Below are 17,997 nucleotides of genomic sequence, written 5' to 3' on the forward strand. Positions count from 1 at the left end.
TCAAATTCCAAAACCCTATGATTTGATAATATTTCAAACTTTAATGCTTTTAGAAGGAAGACTTTGTAACCTTTTGCACAGTTTCTAGTTTTGGTGAGACAAAGTGAACACAGTAGCTGTAGGTATTGAACAGATGAGAGTTTTCATACCAAAATAGTATTAAAGGAGCTTAAGAATTTAATTGAAGGAGGAGGAAAATAATAAAATATTGGAAATGAGATAAAATCGTAAAATAAGTAATGCTTTTGTGTGAGAGTAGAGGAGAAAATGTGACAGAGCACAGGTAACATCGCATAGTAAAGCAAAGAAAGACCAATCAGGCAGCTTGAGTTTCAGTCCCTTTCTACCATGTCCAGCTAGCTGCACCCTACATGTGACATTAATCTCTTTGGGCCTTGGCTTCCCCTTCTTTTTTATAATAGTAATTATACCAACCTCAGAGTGCCATTTGACTCCCCTCGTAGAAAATTGCTAGGCGTGTGGTAAGGACTAGTTAACTCTTAGTTTCCTTTTCTGAAAGGATAAAGATGAAAAAGTGGCTAACTTGTGAAAGCAAGCCTGTGTCGTTCAAGATCTGTGTCCTGGTCAGCTTAACGTTTTATGTGAAAGAAGCCCATCTTTGATCCGTAGCCCAAGTATCCAGCTTAGAATGGCACTGGGTTATCATGTGTTTAGAGTGCCTGCTTAAAACCACTGTCATTCCATCTTTAATGATTTATTTAATTCCACATATATATGTGTAGTAAAATTTAGTAGGATTTATTGGATTTTAAGGAATATAGTGGTACTTTCCAAATCCATAATTTTGTTCCTTTATAATGTGTTAATGTTTTTCTCCCAACTAGGATTTTAGGAGTGGACTTGGTATTACCATAATTCCTATGAATGTTGCAAATGTAAAGCAAGTGGTCCGAACTGTAAAACAGTCTTTTGAAATAATCACTCCCTACAGGAGTTTTAGGTAAGTTATACTTAAACGTTTTTGTTTTTATTATCCCAAGAAAGCTTGGGTGATCTACTTTTACATGGCTAGTGGTGGTTTTATTCCTTATAGATCACTTAATAAAATCATGTTGGTTCTTTTCCATTATTGTCTAATTTGTTAGCCAGTATATAAAAACACCTTGTAAAAGTGACCTGAATTATCACACAACCTACAAAGATACTGATTTCATGAGATATGAGTCTTTTCTGAATACCGTTTTTCTTAGTAGGCTTGATAAGTATATTAATTTTTATCAACAATATATGAAAAATTCCTTCACATTTTGAAGGAATAAAGAAAGAATGTTACATTGCTTTTAAGCTGTATTTTTATTTACCTTCTTTTAGCCTACTCAAATGCAATCCTCTTTTAAAATCAATCTCTGATTACAATTTGCTCCATAATGATTTCCTAAAAGGAACTCTTGCTTAAAATGATGGTGGTGGATCTCATAGCACTTATTGATCAAATACATATACATAATGTTTATTTTGAGAGAGAGTGCACGAGTGAGCGTGCATCGGGGAAAAGCAGAAGGAGGGAGGGAGAGACTCCCAAACAGGCTCCACACTCAGTGCAGAGCCCAAAATGGGGCTCAGTCCCACGAATACTTAGACCATTACCTGAGCCGAAATCAAGAGTCAGATGCTTAACCGAGCCACCGAGGCACCCCTTGTTGATCAGATATTTTAACATTTCATTATATATTTGTTTTATGGTATTCCTGTAATTGCTTCATAAGACAAGAATAAAAAGTTCCTAATATGTTTTAATAATCTATAATGATTCCATAGCTTTAGTACACAGAAAAGGCATAAGTCAGTGTCTGTGAGCTCAACCACATTAATTCATTTGTCACAAATAATCAGCATATCACAGGGTAGTTTGCAGGTCAGAAGCAATTGTCAGAGGCCTTTGAAAGACTAGCGATTACTTAGCAACTTCAAAAATACTCCCATGTCGGGTACTCATTTTATCTGTCAGAATTTGTCTACTGGCCCAAATTTTGAGGAAAAAATAATCACCTAAAGAATAACAAACTTCATTTTCACATATGCATATTCAAGCCTCAACTGAAAATGTAGACATTGCGTGAACTGTTTTTACTCATAGTACTTCTAGAAGACACAAAATATGTGGTGGGGTTTTTCCTCACACCAACCACTTCTCCAAATACTAAGTGGTTGTCCTACAATTCAGTACTGTTCTCACAGCAGCTACTAGGATTGAACATTAGACCCCACGCATTGAGGGCTCAATCCCACAGAGCTGCCCTCACTTCACACTCGTCACAAGAGATGGGCCCCTCCACTAAGCCACACTTCTTTCCATCTTGGCCATAATCTGGACTCCCATGACCCCTTCTGCGCCAGATTCAGTAATTTGCTAGGATGGCTCACAGAACTCAAGAGGCAGTGTCATTATTATTACTAGCTGCTTATAAACAGTGCACCTCAGGGACTTCCAAATGGGAGAGATGCACAGGGCAGGGTACAGGGGGTTTGTATAGCAGAGCTTCCATCCTTCCTGGGCACACCACCCTCTCAGCACTTCACTGTGTTCACCAGCCCATCTGAACTCTGTTGTTAAGGGGTTATTATTGGGGTTTCATTCTGTAGGAATGATTGATTAAATCCTTCGTCTTTGGTGATTAACTTAATTGCGAGCACCTCTCTCAGTTGGTTTGGGCTGAAAGGTCCAAGTCCCTACTCACTTCTTGGTCTTGCCTTGGTCTTTCTCCTGACCAGCTCCCATCCTGAAGCTATTTATGCCTCCAACGACAAATGATCTCACAAGCCTACAAAAGGCACTTATTACTCAGGACATTCCAAGGATTTTAGAATCCTGTACCAGCAACTATTGGCTGTGACCAACCTCTATGTAATAAAGTAGAAACCACCTAAGAAGTTTATGAATATTACACTGATGATGGAAACAGAAAGTGCTTCAAAAAAATATCCATGTAGTCTACTGAGTTTCCTTATGGATTATTTGCACTGTGTTAGTAGTCTGTTGTTTTCATTATATTTCAAAACGTTTTCATCTTCAGAACAGAAAATTTTAACGTGGAACATTTTGCAGGTCATTGACTGAGTTTGGAGCCCTGTAGCACGTTTTGTGGCACGCTGTAGGTACTCAGCACATATTTCTTAAAGTGAGCCTGTGTTTACTGTTTTGTCCTTTTACTCAGGTATCCAAGAAACACTAAGAATTAGGATAAATCAGAGCATGACTAAAAATGAGTTAGAATTCTGTTAGAATAGTAATCACTTAAAACTTTTTTGATTTCTCAGTTTCTTAAAGCCATCTGGATGTTCTTCTAATTAAAAAAGAAAATCTATTTTTAAGACTGAAAAAAATCAAAATTTCTGGTGGGTGTTTTTGATAATTTAGTTTCAGACTATCATGGAACAGTTTCCTGGCAAAATAATCCAATAGTCCTGAAACACTGAAACTCTGCCAGTTTCTCATTGATTATTATATAACCACTGCTTAGGAAACATGGCCTCTTAAGTTAAGCTCTTGACCTAACAAGGTAATTTTTACATCCTGGTCAGAAAAATGTACATGTTCATTTTGGTTTGAGATATGTAAACAGATTCATAAGCAATGTGGGATGTTAAAGGAAAAAAAGTAGATTTTTTAATTAGATGATTTTTAACAGAAAAGACTATTCAGCTGCCTGGAAGGCATATTTTTCAGCTGCTGTTTAATTTGTGAGTGAAATGAATATGCAAACTGAACATACTGCTTAATTGGCCTTTACAAGGGAGATCGATAATGCAGAAACATTAATTGTTGCAGCTTTACAGCCGAGTCTGAAAAAGAGAAACAAGAGTGGATTGAAGCTGTGCAGCAATCGATAGCAGAAACTCTCTCTGATTATGAAGTAGCTGAGAAGATTTGGTTCAATGAGTCCAACAGGAGCTGTGCAGATTGCAAAGCCCCGGATCCTGACTGGGCATCCATCAATCTCTGTGTTGTCATCTGTAAGAAGTGTGCAGGTAATTAGTGATAAGTTATGCTCATCACTGTTGGGTGGCAGATTGGCACCGAATGCTCTTTATTGTCCTACGTAATGTGTTTCAGCTAACAGTTGTGGAAAAAGAAAAACAGAGAAAGCTTATTACATTTAAATTAAATTTAGAAATATCTTCTCATTCCAAACTTCTCTTATGCATGACTTAGATGTAGAAATTGATTTTTAAGCATGTAATCATTTTGTGCGCCTACTGGACCATGTGTGGAATGTATAAAGACAGTGTTGACATTTTTAGATTTTAAGGTGAGTGTGTTTCAGAATGTACCCTGAAGACACGTGCATCTTTGTGTGAGTTGCCCATCTTTCCCTCAGTTATATTTTTTAGGATGTATATTTCACATCAAGGTCATTCTGAGCTCTAAACTTGGTATACCACATCTGGTGTCTCTTTTAATGAGAGTTTTTATATAGAAGCATTTCCAAAGAGTATTGAAGTTTATGAGAGGAAACGGTACTATGACTGGTTATCCTTTTGTGACATTATAACTTACAGACAGTCTGAGAGCTCAATGTATTTGGGGGTTCACAGTTGTGAACACCTAACACACAGCTTAGGTGTGTGGTCATATAGGTCTTGGAAAAGTCAGCCACATCCTAAACTTTACTTTCCAGCTCTACCAGGTACTGTGCTGGTCCTGGGAATTCAAAAGATGTGTAAGAGTTGTTATGTTCTCCACGGATCTATAAATAGTAATTTCAGTAGAGTATGATAAGGGCACGATCAGAGTTGCATACAGGTTTCAGTGAAAGAAAATGTAGGAAGAGTGCTACCTTAGCTCAAGCAAAGACTGGGACAGTTGCTGCAAGCCCTTAGTACTTTTTGAGAGCTCTGTGCTTCCACATTTCTTAGCACGCTAAGATTTTGTCAGGATGTAATTAACATCAATAGCAATAAGAAGAAGCATCAGCTATCCCCCCTCTACTTTGTATTTTTTCCCCAACCTTTTTTGTTCTCTAGGCTCATTGGAAGAGAGCTTCTGTCTTGTTCAAGGATATTCTTTCTACTTATGTCCGCTCTTCTTCTCTCCTTAGGATCCTCACCTCATCACTTATTCCCTCTCTGTAATGATGCAACCATGGTTTCTTTTGTTTCGGCATATAGAGTTAGGCAAGTCTGTCCTGTTGATGCTGGCTTCCGGAAAACATTCCATTCCTTTGTATCATTTTCTGTCTCATTTCCCCTTCATAGACAGGGTAACTTTCAAGAGTAGAATTCTACACAGATTTTCTTCATTTCTTTCACTTCCTGCTTTTTATTCATCCTGTAATCAGTTTTCTTTTCTCTGTAGTCCAGTAAGAATATTCTCACCATGTTTATTAATGCATTTTCTCTCTCAGTTTGTGTGTGGTCAGTTCCTCTATTTATTGTCACCTTGGCAGTGTTAGACACTGCAGTATTTGACCACTGTCTCTCTGACTTTCCCTCCTCCCTTAACTTCCAAAATACCATTTTCTCTTAGTGTGTTCTTAATTCTCTGTTATCCTTTTTTCACGTTACTTTTCCTTTGCCTGCTCCAAAGATAAAGGTGTTCCTTTCAGTTACATCTTCAATTGTCTTTCACTCTGATGTTCCTGAAGATGTTATTTATCATTTAAATTCAGCACTCACTCATAAGTGGGCAATTCTCACTCTGTTGAACATCATACCCTTAGGTCTATCTACTGGAGTCTCTTCTTGGATTTGCTCAGGATAGCTCAAAAACAGCACATTAAAAATGGATCTCTTAGGGCACGTGGATGGCCCAGTCATGATCTCACTCTCAGCGCGGAGACTGCTTCAGATCCTCTGTCTCCCTCTGGCTCTGCCCCTCCCTCGCTCATGCTTGCTCTCTCTCAAAAATAAATAAATAAACATTTAAAAAAATGGAGCTGTCATTGCTGCCCAACTCATTACATAATACTGAGCATGCTCATATATTTCACATCTTGGTCAGAGGCAATACTGTCTACCCTGCAGTCAAACCTAAAGCCTGTGAGAGCCTCCTGACCCTTCCCCTTTCCTTAAAGCCCACCAAGTTCCATCGTTTTTATCATCTAAGGATCTCTACATGTGTGCTCCCTTTTGTTTCTCCTCCTGCTGCCTCAACTCGGTTTGTGTCATTTCTTGCCTTCACTACTCCAGGGGTTCCTGCCAGTTCTTCTGCATGTTTTCTGAGCTTGACTTTTTTCTGTGTTACCTTTAGATCGTCTTCATAAATGCAAACCTCTGCATCTTTCTACCCTTGGGATTTTAGAAGCTTGTGCTCTGAGTAGTTTCCATTTTAACAAAAGGAGGAAAGGAACCTCTTCCCTAATGTAGAGAGAGATGTGAGCTTTCATGCTCAGAGGCAAACAATCCTTAAGATAAAGACAGTGTCTTGAATACCTTTGTTCCTTCTCAGCCTAGAAAGCATCTGACACATTCCTAGGTGCCCAGTAATGATGATTTATACAGGATAATTGAGTCGATGAGAGTAGAATGCTGAGTTCTTATTCTCTGTCAGGCATAAGTATAGAATGAAGAATCCATTGAATATTTTTAGACATATGTTTATTAGAGTTGTAATATGTAATATACAAAAAGTACTAAGGGCTTGCAGCAACTGTCTCAGTCTTTGCTTGAGCTAAGGTAGTGCTCTTCCTCCATATTCTCTCAATGAAACCTGTACTCAACTCTGGTCTTGCCCTTATACTCTACTGTAATTACTATTTATAGGTCTGTGGAGAACATATCAACTCTTTTACATCTTTTGAATTCCCAGGACCAGAACAGTACCTGGTAGAGGTGGAAAGTAAAGTTTAGGATGTTTTCTCCAAGACCTTTATGACCACACACCTAGTTGTTGTTGTTGTTGTTGTTGTTAGGATATCTGTGTTCACATACAAGTGATTTAAACACATCTGTCATAAAAGGTTTTGGTAACCTGTAATTGATAGTGAATAGCCACGTCATAAACATGCAAACATATTTAGGTGTACAGATACATACATAGTTTTAAAACTGTAGTTTTATACCACCACAAGGTAGTGATAAAGATGATTACTTTTATCCTTATCATGGTTGGGATTTCTGTATAATTATCACCACTACTCTTAATGCTGTTGGCATGAAAGAAAGTAGATATTGGTGTGTTTTCAGTTGATATATATACATATACACATATGTGTACACATAGACATTTTGAAAAAAAATAAAATACATTTACATACAAATTAAAATAGAAGTACAATTGTGTTTTGACTTCAGGACAACATAGATCTTTAGGACCAAAAGATTCCAAGGTTAGAAGTCTGAAAATGGATGCCAGCATTTGGAGCAATGAACTCATTGAGGTAAGTCTGACTTAACTGTGGTGGTAGTTAGCAGGGGTCCGGTAGTATCTAGCAGTGGAGTGGCATGAGTTACTTTAGGAGCTCTGCGAGAATATTCTCACCACACTGTAAAAATGGCTTATAGTCTGATAGTGGTAGCTTTCGACTCCAACTTTTAGAATGCTTCTTAAATGAGATAGTTACTTTAAAAATAAAAAGTACAAGGAATCTAATAGTAACACCTACTTTTAAAGGCTTGACAGCTTTTTTATTTCTAAGCCAAAATTTTCTTTCTTTCTTTTTAACCCAGCATGGATAAAATATTAGAAAAGTGAATGAAAACATTTGGCAGAATTTTCTTTTCTTTCTCTTGGCCATGCTCTGTCATTAACTGCGCTCATCTGACTTTCTGTCTCCCATTTCCATTTTCTTCTTGGATTTTAGCACCACTCTCGACCACATTAACCCACCTACTCAGCCATTTTAAATGAATCTGTCTCTATGTGAGCTTCAAAAAATAATAATGCTTTTGCTGCAATTTGGTTGCTTGCAGTTTCTTTCCTAGCTAATCTTGTACTATTATTAAAAGCAATGGGGCTGTATTTAAAATAGAAATAATATCTGCTTTCACATTCCATCTTCCTGAAAGATTTGGGTTTTTCATGTGTTTTTGCATATTTTATACTAAGTTGTATTTTAATTTGTGAGTCAGGTTTTTACAGATTCAAATACATTTTATGAACTGATACTGTTTTATAACTTTTTAACAATTCAGCTCTTTATTGTCATTGGAAACAAAAGAGCAAATGACTTTTGGGCTGGTAATCTTCAAAAAGATGAAGAATTACACATGGACTCACCCGTAGAAAAGAGAAAAACCTTTATCACTCAGAAGTACAAAGAAGGAAGATTCAGGAAGACTCTACTAGCGTCTCTCACCAAAGAAGAATTAAATAAGGTATCAACAATATTTAACAATAGATGTAGATCTTGATGTCTTTAAAAAACGTGTCAAAGGGGCACTTGGGTGGCTCAGTCGGTTAAGCGTCCAACTTTGGCTCAGGTCATGATCTCACGGCTCATGAGTTCGAGACCTGCGTTGTCGTCTGTGCTCACAGCTCAGACCCTGGAGCCTGCTTCAGATTCTGTGTCTCCCTCTCTCTGCCCCTCCACGACTTGTGCTCGCTCCCTTGCTCGCTCACTCTCTCTCTCTCTCTCAGAAATAAACATTAAAAAAAATTTAAAAATATGTGTCAAGGATTTTGAAGAGTTTTAAAACGTCCTTTACTGTCTGATAAAAGTATTGCTTAATGTAATTTTATTTCCATTTGTGAGATTGTACTATTTATTGATTTTACCATTATTTTACTTAAGAATTCATTATGAATAGTAGATAAATTCTTTGTTCGTCACTTGAGTTTCTAGCTAACTTAGGTCCATTATTCTTTTTATCCCCATATTTATTTATTTATTTTTGAGAGGGAGAGCTCATGTTTGAATGCACACAAACAAGCAGGGGCGGGGTAGAGATACAGGGATAGAGAGAGAGAGAGAGAGAGAGAGAGAGAATCTCAAGCAGGCTCTTACACTGACGACGCAGAATCTGATGCAGGGCTTGATACCTGGAACCATGAAGTCATGACCTGAGCCAAAATCAAGAATCAGATGCTTAACTGACTGAGCCACCCTGGCATCATCAAACTTAGTCCATTATTCTTAAAACTGTGACAACTTCCCTTATTTTAGGGACAGGACACTAAACAGAACTTCAACTCATATACTGCTGACATTGTGTCACCAAAATCTACATCATTTACTCAGTGTATTGTTAGAAGCAATGGTTTGCTTTGTGCTGTTGACCTGAAGTGTTATTTGCCTTTGGCTGAGTGATTCCAGATCTACTTGTGACTGTTTTATGTTGCCCACTTGTTCTTTACCCTTTTGGCAAAGAAGTTGTTAAGCATCCTGCCTCCTTTCCTTTTTTAAATTGCTGTTTTGACTTTTAGTGTGTTAGGAGGCTTGTCTATGTAGAGATATTTAGTACATGTGCTTTTTATATGCCTGTTGTTTTATTCTTAGAGAATACAGTCTTTCATGGTTATCAGTTTTCTGGTATGCTTTTAGTGGCAGTGTTTATGGGTAAAAATGCTCAAATAAGTAGCATTATGCTAAACATCTTGGAAAATAAACACATAAAGGCCTTTTTCATACTTCTCTAGAAATTATAAGATTATAAAATTGATTTACATATCAGATTAGTTCCCCTAAAGTAAGTTTTTAGTCTTTGTACATCTTTGGTAATAACAGAGTGAGGCTATCAATTGATTTTAAGGCAGTGAACGGCACACGAAAAATGAAGGATTGAATGGACACCTGAGGTAGAGGAGAGTGAGGGAGATGGCAAGGGGGAGGGGCTTGGGAACTATTATTTATATAGGTTATTACTAAGACACAATTTTATTTTGGGTGGTAGTTTCATTGGTGTTAATTATATTATCAAAATAATTGACCAGACATGCGTGGAATACTAACAGGGTATCATTAACGAAGGATTACGATTAATTCTGTGCACCAGAGGTCTGTAATAAATAAGCATATAAATAGTAAATTGTGGATATGAGGAAGTAATTGTGATAAAGTTACAGAACCAGGGCGTATCTTCATCCAATGGTTTCTTGCTTTCTGATGGTGATTGGTGTCTTTTTAGTGATTATACTGATGTCCCCAAATAAAGTCCTCTCTGCTACACCACACAGTTCCATGAGTTCAGACGTTAGATAAATCTTACATTAATTACTAGCAATTGCCTTCTTCCTAAGAATATTATAGAGAAGTATACCCATTGGGATTTATTTCTACAATGGGGTTCTTAAAAATGGTACTCTTGGGCGCCTGGGTGGCGCAGTCGGTTAAGCGTCCGACTTCAGCCAGGTCACGATCTCGCGGTCCGTGAGTTCGAGCCCCACGTTGGGCTCTGGGCTGATGGCTCAGAGCCTGGAGCCTGCTTCGGATTCTGTGTCTCCCTCTCTCTCTGCCCCTCCCCCGTTCATGCTCTGTCTCTCTCTGTCCCAAAAATAAATATAAAAAAAAAAGTTGAAAAAAAAAATTAAAAAAAAAATGGTACTCTTAATATCAGTAAATAATTTGTACAAAAAATTTATTGAATATATATATTTTTAATTGGGATATAATTTACCTGCAAAATTGTGTAAGTTTATTCAACCTATTGATTTGATACATTTGTACAGTTGCAATATGATTACCATTGTAGTTGTAGCTAACACCTCTCTTATATCACATAATTATCATTTCTTCTTTTTTTGAGACCATTTAAGATCTTTTAACAATCTTGAGGTAAATAATAAAACATTATTGATTATAGTCACTGCATTGTATATCCAGAACTTATTTCTAGTTGCAAGTTTATACCTTAAACAATATCTCCCCAACACCTCTTTCCCCCACCCCCACACCCTTTGGTAACCACAGTCTCTTTTTTTTCGTAAGTTTATTTTGAGACAGGGAGAGCAAGCTGCATGTGCGTGTGAGCTGAGGAGAGGCAGAGAAAGGGAGAGAGAATCCCAAGCAGGCTCCATGCTGACCGCGTGGAACCTGACTCAGGGCTTGAACTCACAAACCACAAGATCATGATGAGCCAGAATCAAGAGTCGGATGCTTAACTGATTGAGCCATCCAGATGCCCCTTGGTAGCCACAATCTAATCTGTGTTCCTGTGAGGTGGCTTTTTTAGATTCTACATTTAAATGATAAATAATACATATCTTTCTCCATCTGGCTAATCTCATTAAGCATAATGCCTTCAGCTTCCATCCATGTTCCAAATAGCAGGATTTCCTTCTTCCTCGTGGCTGAATAATATTCCATTGTGTGTGTGTGTGTGTGTGTGTGTGTGTGTGCAGTATGTGTATACTATATTGTCTTTATTCATTCATCTGTTGATGGATACTTAGGTTGTTTCCATATATTGGCTATAGTGAATAATTCTTTAATAACAGATTGCAGATATCTTTTTAATATTCTGTTTTTATTTCATTTGGAGATATATATATATCTATATATATATATATCTATATCTATATCTCAGAAGTAAGGTTGCTGGATTATATGGCGTTTGTATTTTTAATTTTTTAAAGAACCTCTATACTGCTTTCTTCAGTGCCTGCACCAATTTACAGTTCCACCAATAGTGTATAATGGTTCTTTTTTCTTCTATGTCCTCAACATTTATCTCTCGTTCTCTTGATGACAGCCATTCTAATAGGTGTGAGATACATCTCATTGTGGTTTTGATTTGCATTGCCCTGATGATTAATAATGTTGAACATATTTGCATGTAACTGTTGACCATTTGGATGTCTTCTTCGGAAAAATGTGTATTCAGTTTCTCTGCAAATTTTTCAATTATGTGTTTTTGTTGTTGAGCTTGTGTGTTCTTTATATATTTTCAATACGTACTCCTTATCTGAGGTATGGTTTGCAAATGCTCCTTCCCATTATGTAGGTTGCCTTTTCATTGTGTTGATTTTTTTTTTTTTTCTGATGTAAAGCAGCTTCTTAGTTTGATGTAGTCCCACTTGTTGATTTTTTCTTTTGTTGCTTGTGCTTTTGGTGTCATCTCCAAAAAGTCACTGTCAAGACCAATTTCAAGGAGATTTTTCTTGTGTTTTCATGTAGGAGTTTTAAGGTATCAAGTCTTACGTTTAAGTCTTTAATCTTTTTTGAGTGCATTTTTGTGAATGGTATAAGGTAGGGCTCCAGTTTCATTTTTTTCTGTATGTGGTTATCCAGTTTCCAGTACTATTTGTTGAAGAGACCATCTTTTTCCCATTGAGTGTTTGTGGTGGATATTTATTGCATGCTTAACAAGTTCTGAATTCTTTTTTAGGTTCTGGGAATACAATTGTGGTAAAACGTAAATGTGTTTCTTTTATTCATGAGAGTGGTAGTCAGGTAAAAGAGACTGTCCATGAACAGCCAGAGTTCAGTAAATACACCACAGCAAATACAGTCTTCTGTGAAGGAGAACAGTGGGGGGATGAAAGAATAAGAGTAAAAATTCACATGATTTAAATGAGAGGGCAAAGGCTATTGCAGAAGATGGGATGTTAGCTGGTATTTTTTCTAACACCCTCATTTTGCAGATGAGGTCAGCTAAGACCCAGGGAGGAGAAGGGATTGCCTAAGATCACCTAGCAAATAAGTACAAAGTCAGATACAAGTCAGGCTGTTTGATTCTGATGCAAAGGAAATTATGTTGGTTGGTGAGACTATGGTAGGAAAGGTAAGTACATTTTTTAGTAGTTGACCATCCAGGGCTGGAACTTTGAATGCATCCTGAGACCTCTTGGCTGTATACCCCAGAGGTGCAAATGGGGATGCTAAATGAGCAATTATTTGGAAGTTGCATTATAGAGGGTAAACTAACCAGTGATCTGTCCAGGTGCACCCTGTCAAGAAGGAGGTGAAATGGTGAGTCCTGGGCTAAAGAGTTAGATGGAATCAGGTGCTGAAATCACAGGGTTTGGAAGCCAGAAAAGTAAGGAAGCAGAAAGAAGGGATGAGAAGAAGTGAAGGATAAGTGAAGGCATAAATGAAGGATAAGTGAAGGCAGCTTACTCAAGGTAACAACAAAAACAACAACACAGTTAGGTTCCAGCAGTTCCTATCCATTTGTACAATAATGTATAACATAAATGTTGTTAATTATTACCTCCTGCTTGCTCTTCCTCCTCCCTACACATAACTCCACACAAAAGAAAAGATTCTGTGTTTGCTTTGCACTCATCTTTCAGATTCCCAAATCACAACAATGGTTTAAAAAATTATATAGATCTTGATTAGACTGAAAAATACATGCATTCAGCATTCATATGACAAAAGATTTAACACGTACTTGATTATTACATTTTAAATGTTTTGCAATTTCTGAGCACTAGCCATTATTATAGTACGTAAGCATAAAAAAATGTCTTCCTAAGCAACTACAATGGATTGGAAGGTTTGGAATATCCCAGCAACAGAACAATGAATTAAAACTTGGAGGTCTTAGGTTGTAATTTACATTCATACAAAGGCCTTTTGAGCCTATTGCTTAATTCAGGGCATACTTATTGTTAGTTTTCCTGGTTAAAAAAGGAATACGAAGTTCATCTTATAAATGGTTTGGTAGGCTTACACTCATTTTAGTAGCTAGAATTGTGTTTTCTTCCCTTAATAGGTCTTTTTTTCTTTTAACGACCAGGCTCTGTGTGCTGCTGTAGTGAAACCAGATGTTTTGGAAACAATGGCTTTGCTCTTCAGTGGAGCTGATGTCATGTGTGCAACTGGAGACCCTGTGCATAGCACCCCCTATCTGCTGGCCAAGAAGGCGGGGCAGAGCCTGCAGATGGAGTTTCTCTACCATAACAAATTCTCAGGTTAGTCCCTGTCCCTGCATTAGCCTGGTCTCTTCTCACGTATCCCTGAAATGACCGAAGCACAAATCTGTTTATTTCTCAAATAAGAAGAACCATCAGAATGAAGACAAGTGTGATTGTTAAAAAGATGGGGGATGTTGAGGACCATATTTGTTTCATTTCAAGGAAAATGTTTAGGAAGTAAATCTCGTATATTTCTTTAATCTTACAAATTAAAAATTAAAATAGTTAATGCCATGTAATTGTTGTCACCAAATTTAATTTCCATATGTGAATAATAAATATAACTGCTTATTTGCAAATTCTGTGCAAAGTAAAATATCTCTCTATATTTATTCTGTAGTGAATTTGAAGTAACTTTTCTTCTAGCTCAAGACTCACCTATATATTCATAAGCAAAGGGAAATAAATTATGTACATTTTAGATTTCACATGTATAATTTCTGTAATTTTTCCAGATTTCCCTCAACATGACATTCACTCTGAAGGTGGATTAGGTCAAGAGCCTTCCCAATCCATGTTCCTCTGTGACTTTTTGTATCAGGCTTCTGCCACTGCTTCTAAACTTTCTACAGAGAAAAAACTGCTTGAAGGTATCTTTTCTGCTGCTTTTAGATTTTTTTATCTGTAAAACTTTATTTCATTATCAAAACAATTATGTTTAAATTATGATTTTTTCCCCTTAAGATGTCATATTTGATCTTGCAATAGAGAAGTCTTTTTTTGAGGGTTTCTAAATGCTTCAAGGCACAGATAGTATTTCATGTTCAGCAGCAGGGATTTACCACTGGGTTGGAATGCTGTGTGAATTCTCAACAGAATTCACTGATGTCTACTTGAGGGCCAGCTAACTCTGTTTCAGGATTTAAGGGTTATTCCAAAGAAATGTGAAACTCAGCCCTTTTCCTTGGGGACAGACACCCTAACTGGTGAGATTAGGTAGATAAATCTCAACACATAGGCAGAACTGACAAGCTTTCAGTACCTATTCTATCGGCATACTAAGTGATATGAAGTAGTTCAGTTCTGATTATAAGTGTATGCATGTATAAGTAGAATCAAGCTTAAGCATGGTTTCAAAAAATGATTGGAAGTAATTTAATTTAACAACCTATTGTAGGTTTGGGGAATTATCAGAGCAGTCATGTGGGCATTTATCCATCTCTGCATCCAGCTCCTGTGTCAAGCATGTGCTAAGCATTAGGAATTACAAAAATGAAAAAGACACAGGTCTCATGCTCATTGTTGAATACATATGAACTAATTTGAGAAATGTAGGCAGAAAAATGTAATGAGATCTGTCTTACTGGAACAAAGAGAATTTAAGAGAGATTAAGCTGTACAGGCCAATTGGTGTTGGGTGTTTAGAGGCTCAGGAGCCTAGTATTAATTCCCTAGGTGGTATAATCCAGCTGTACTACTCTATCAAAGGAACAATAGGATAAAAAACTCAGTTTAGGGTGTTAATCCTGATTCTTGTGCATTTAAAGTGATTATTTCAGTATAAATGCTTTATGTCCAAAGAAATGATATCCCTAAGTAGAATTACATTTTTTTATTAGATTTTCCAGAAAACAGTAGCTATCCTTTAGTGAGCAGGTACTATGTGTAAAGCATTGCTTTAGGGACTTTATGTACATTGACTGTAATCTTCATAATGAAAAATGGAGATGCTCAGCATGAAACAGAATTTTACATCTGATTTATGTTATAATTGTTATTGTAATGCTTTGACCTGGTCCAAGTGTGATGGCTGGTGACATTTTGAATTTAGATGTTTTTGGTTCCTTCAGCAATTGATTTTTAAATATCTCCGCTTACTCAATATAACCAATAATAAATGAAGATTTTATAGAGATTTTTTCATTTTCTAGTGCTCTTTAGTATTTACCCTTACGTAGTCAGAAGTTGGTCAGAAATGGGGAGGGGAGTACCTGAATAATCTATGAATTGACTGTAGTAATTATTAAAATATTCAGATAGTAGGCAGTTAATGTACTTGTAAATAAATTTACAGATATTCTAGACTATTTCTTCTGAATAGTGGGACACCTTATATCCACCCTTCAATCACTTATAAAAAGATGAAATAGGGAAATTGAAACATGAGATTTTCTTTCTAAAACTTCAGTGTATCATAAGCACTCAGTAGTTAAAAATAAGCTTTCATTTATTTTTTTGGCAAAAATAAAATACAAAATAAAAACCATTGAGCTTATAATATTTATAGACTTAATGGTTTGTTTTAATATTTCCTTGAAATAGATTGCCTTTCTTAATCACTTGAGGAATAAATTAATATTTTAAATTTGTGACTAAATCATTCTTTCCTTTTATCTTTTAAATTGACTATGGATTTAGAAACTGGTGCATTCTTTGTATATGTAATTTAATTAGGGATGTTTTCTCACTTTGGAACATCCTGTTTTAAGAACTATGAAATTAAGCTTTTGTACTTTGGCTGTGTAGCACAACAGATACTATTTTATTGGAGAATAATCTCCTGGTAATGCACTCTTCGATGATCTTCATTTTTTCCATCCAGTTTGTCAGCAAGTTCTATCATTTCAAACTCAAAATAGATCTTGAATCAGTTGGCCCATCATGTACTCTGGGTTGCAATGCCTCCCTTACTTGTCTCCCAATAACTACCCTAGTTTCCTTCCAAATTATTCTACAAAAGCAGATTTAATGATAATTTTTATGATTTGTCAATTCACAGGTCTTATATTTTCATTGTTTGAATATATTTAGCAGCTTCCCATTCCAGAATATAGCCCTATTCCTTATTACCTAAAAGACCTTCCTGTCCCTTCCCTGCTTCATCTCTTATCGCTCCTCCCTACACTCACATGCCTGGCCACACGGTTGTCCACTGTTTCTACAACACGTAATGTTCTTTTCTGACCTTCTGGACTTCTGTAGTTGCTGTTCATTTTCAAGGAGGTCACTTCCCCCAGTCTGGCTTTTTCTCATTTTTCAGGCAACAGTTTAGTGCTACTAGAGAATGCTGTCGCTGGCAGCTCTTTCCTTTCATAGGGTGCTGCTTGCTTCCATCATAGCATCTATGGCATGAAGATGATCCCTCCTTTATGGATTTGTTTCTCCCACTCTCTGGAGTGAGAACTCATTGGGGCATTGGCATTTGCTGGCTTATTCAAGCTTATCAAATCTTTGGTGCCTGAAATAGTGTCAACACATAGTAGTCACGTGTAAATACATATTGAATAAATGTCCCTTTCTCTAATCAATATTACCAGTGTAAAAGTGCAAGAGACTTGTTAATATTTTGTCTTTGACTTGTGTCTAAAAATATATAATTGCTGGTCAACAGACATACGAAAAGATGCTGAACATCACTAATCATTAGGGAAGTGCATCTCCAAACCATCTTACACCTGTCAGTGTGGTTAGGATCTAAAAGACAAGACATAGATGTTGGCAAGGATGTGGACAACCCTCATGTGCTGCCGGTAGGGATGTAAATCAGTGAAGCCACTGTGAAACACAGGATGGCGATTCCTCAAAAAATTAAAAATAGTACCATATGACCTGGTAGCGAAAACAGTAATTCAAAAAGATATATGCAGCATTATTTACAATAGCCAAATTACGAAAGCGACATAAATGTCTATCCATAGAAGAATAGATAAAGGCGATGTGGTGTGTGTGTGTGTGTATATATATATATATACATATATATATGTATATATATATATATATACATACAATGGATTATTACTCAGCTATAAAAGAGAATGGTATCTTGGCATTTGGGACAATATGGATGGACCTGGAGGTTATTGTGCTAAGTGAAATAAGTCAAATCAAATACTGTATATAAATTCACTTACATGTGTAATCTAAAAAGCAAAACAAATGAACAAATAAATGAAGAAAAAAACCCCAGAAACACAATCATAAATACAGAGAACAAATTAGTGGTTACCAGAGGGGAGGAGGTTGGAGAGGAGGGGCAAAATGGTGAAGGGGATTAAGAGGTACAGATTTCCAGTTATGAAATAATTAAGTCATGGGGATGAAAAGTACAGCATCGGGAACATAGTGATATAATAATGTTGACAAATAGTGACAGATGGCAACGTGCTTATCACAGTAAGCATGCATAACGTATAGAATTGTCAAATCACTGTTGTGTACCTGAGAGGTATGTTGTATAACTGCAACTCATATAACGTTGTATGTCAGCCAGACTCCATATATTTTATATATATAATTAC

At 36.6% G+C, this 17,997-nt stretch overlaps 1 protein-coding gene across 4 annotated transcripts in view; it reads left to right on the forward strand.

The window, feature by feature from the left end:
• ARAP2 (ArfGAP with RhoGAP domain, ankyrin repeat and PH domain 2) overlaps positions 1-17,997 on the forward strand; it is a 188,497-nt gene that overhangs the window by 68,725 nt on the left and 101,775 nt on the right. For all 4 annotated transcript variants that reach the window (XM_040486123.1, XM_040486141.1, XM_040486118.1 and 1 more), the window contains exons 10-15: positions 846-961; positions 3,791-3,990; positions 7,255-7,340; positions 8,095-8,277; positions 13,582-13,756; positions 14,215-14,349. In XM_040486123.1, the coding sequence (XP_040342057.1) occupies positions 846-961; positions 3,791-3,990; positions 7,255-7,340; positions 8,095-8,277; positions 13,582-13,756; positions 14,215-14,349 (895 nt within the window). The remainder of the gene's footprint in view (positions 1-845; positions 962-3,790; positions 3,991-7,254; positions 7,341-8,094; positions 8,278-13,581; positions 13,757-14,214; positions 14,350-17,997) is intronic.

The sequence above is a fragment of the Herpailurus yagouaroundi genome, unplaced genomic scaffold, assembly GCF_014898765.1.
Source record: "Herpailurus yagouaroundi ecotype Mexico unplaced genomic scaffold, PumYag 28, whole genome shotgun sequence".
In the NCBI taxonomy this organism is placed as follows: domain Eukaryota; kingdom Metazoa; phylum Chordata; class Mammalia; order Carnivora; family Felidae; genus Herpailurus; species Herpailurus yagouaroundi.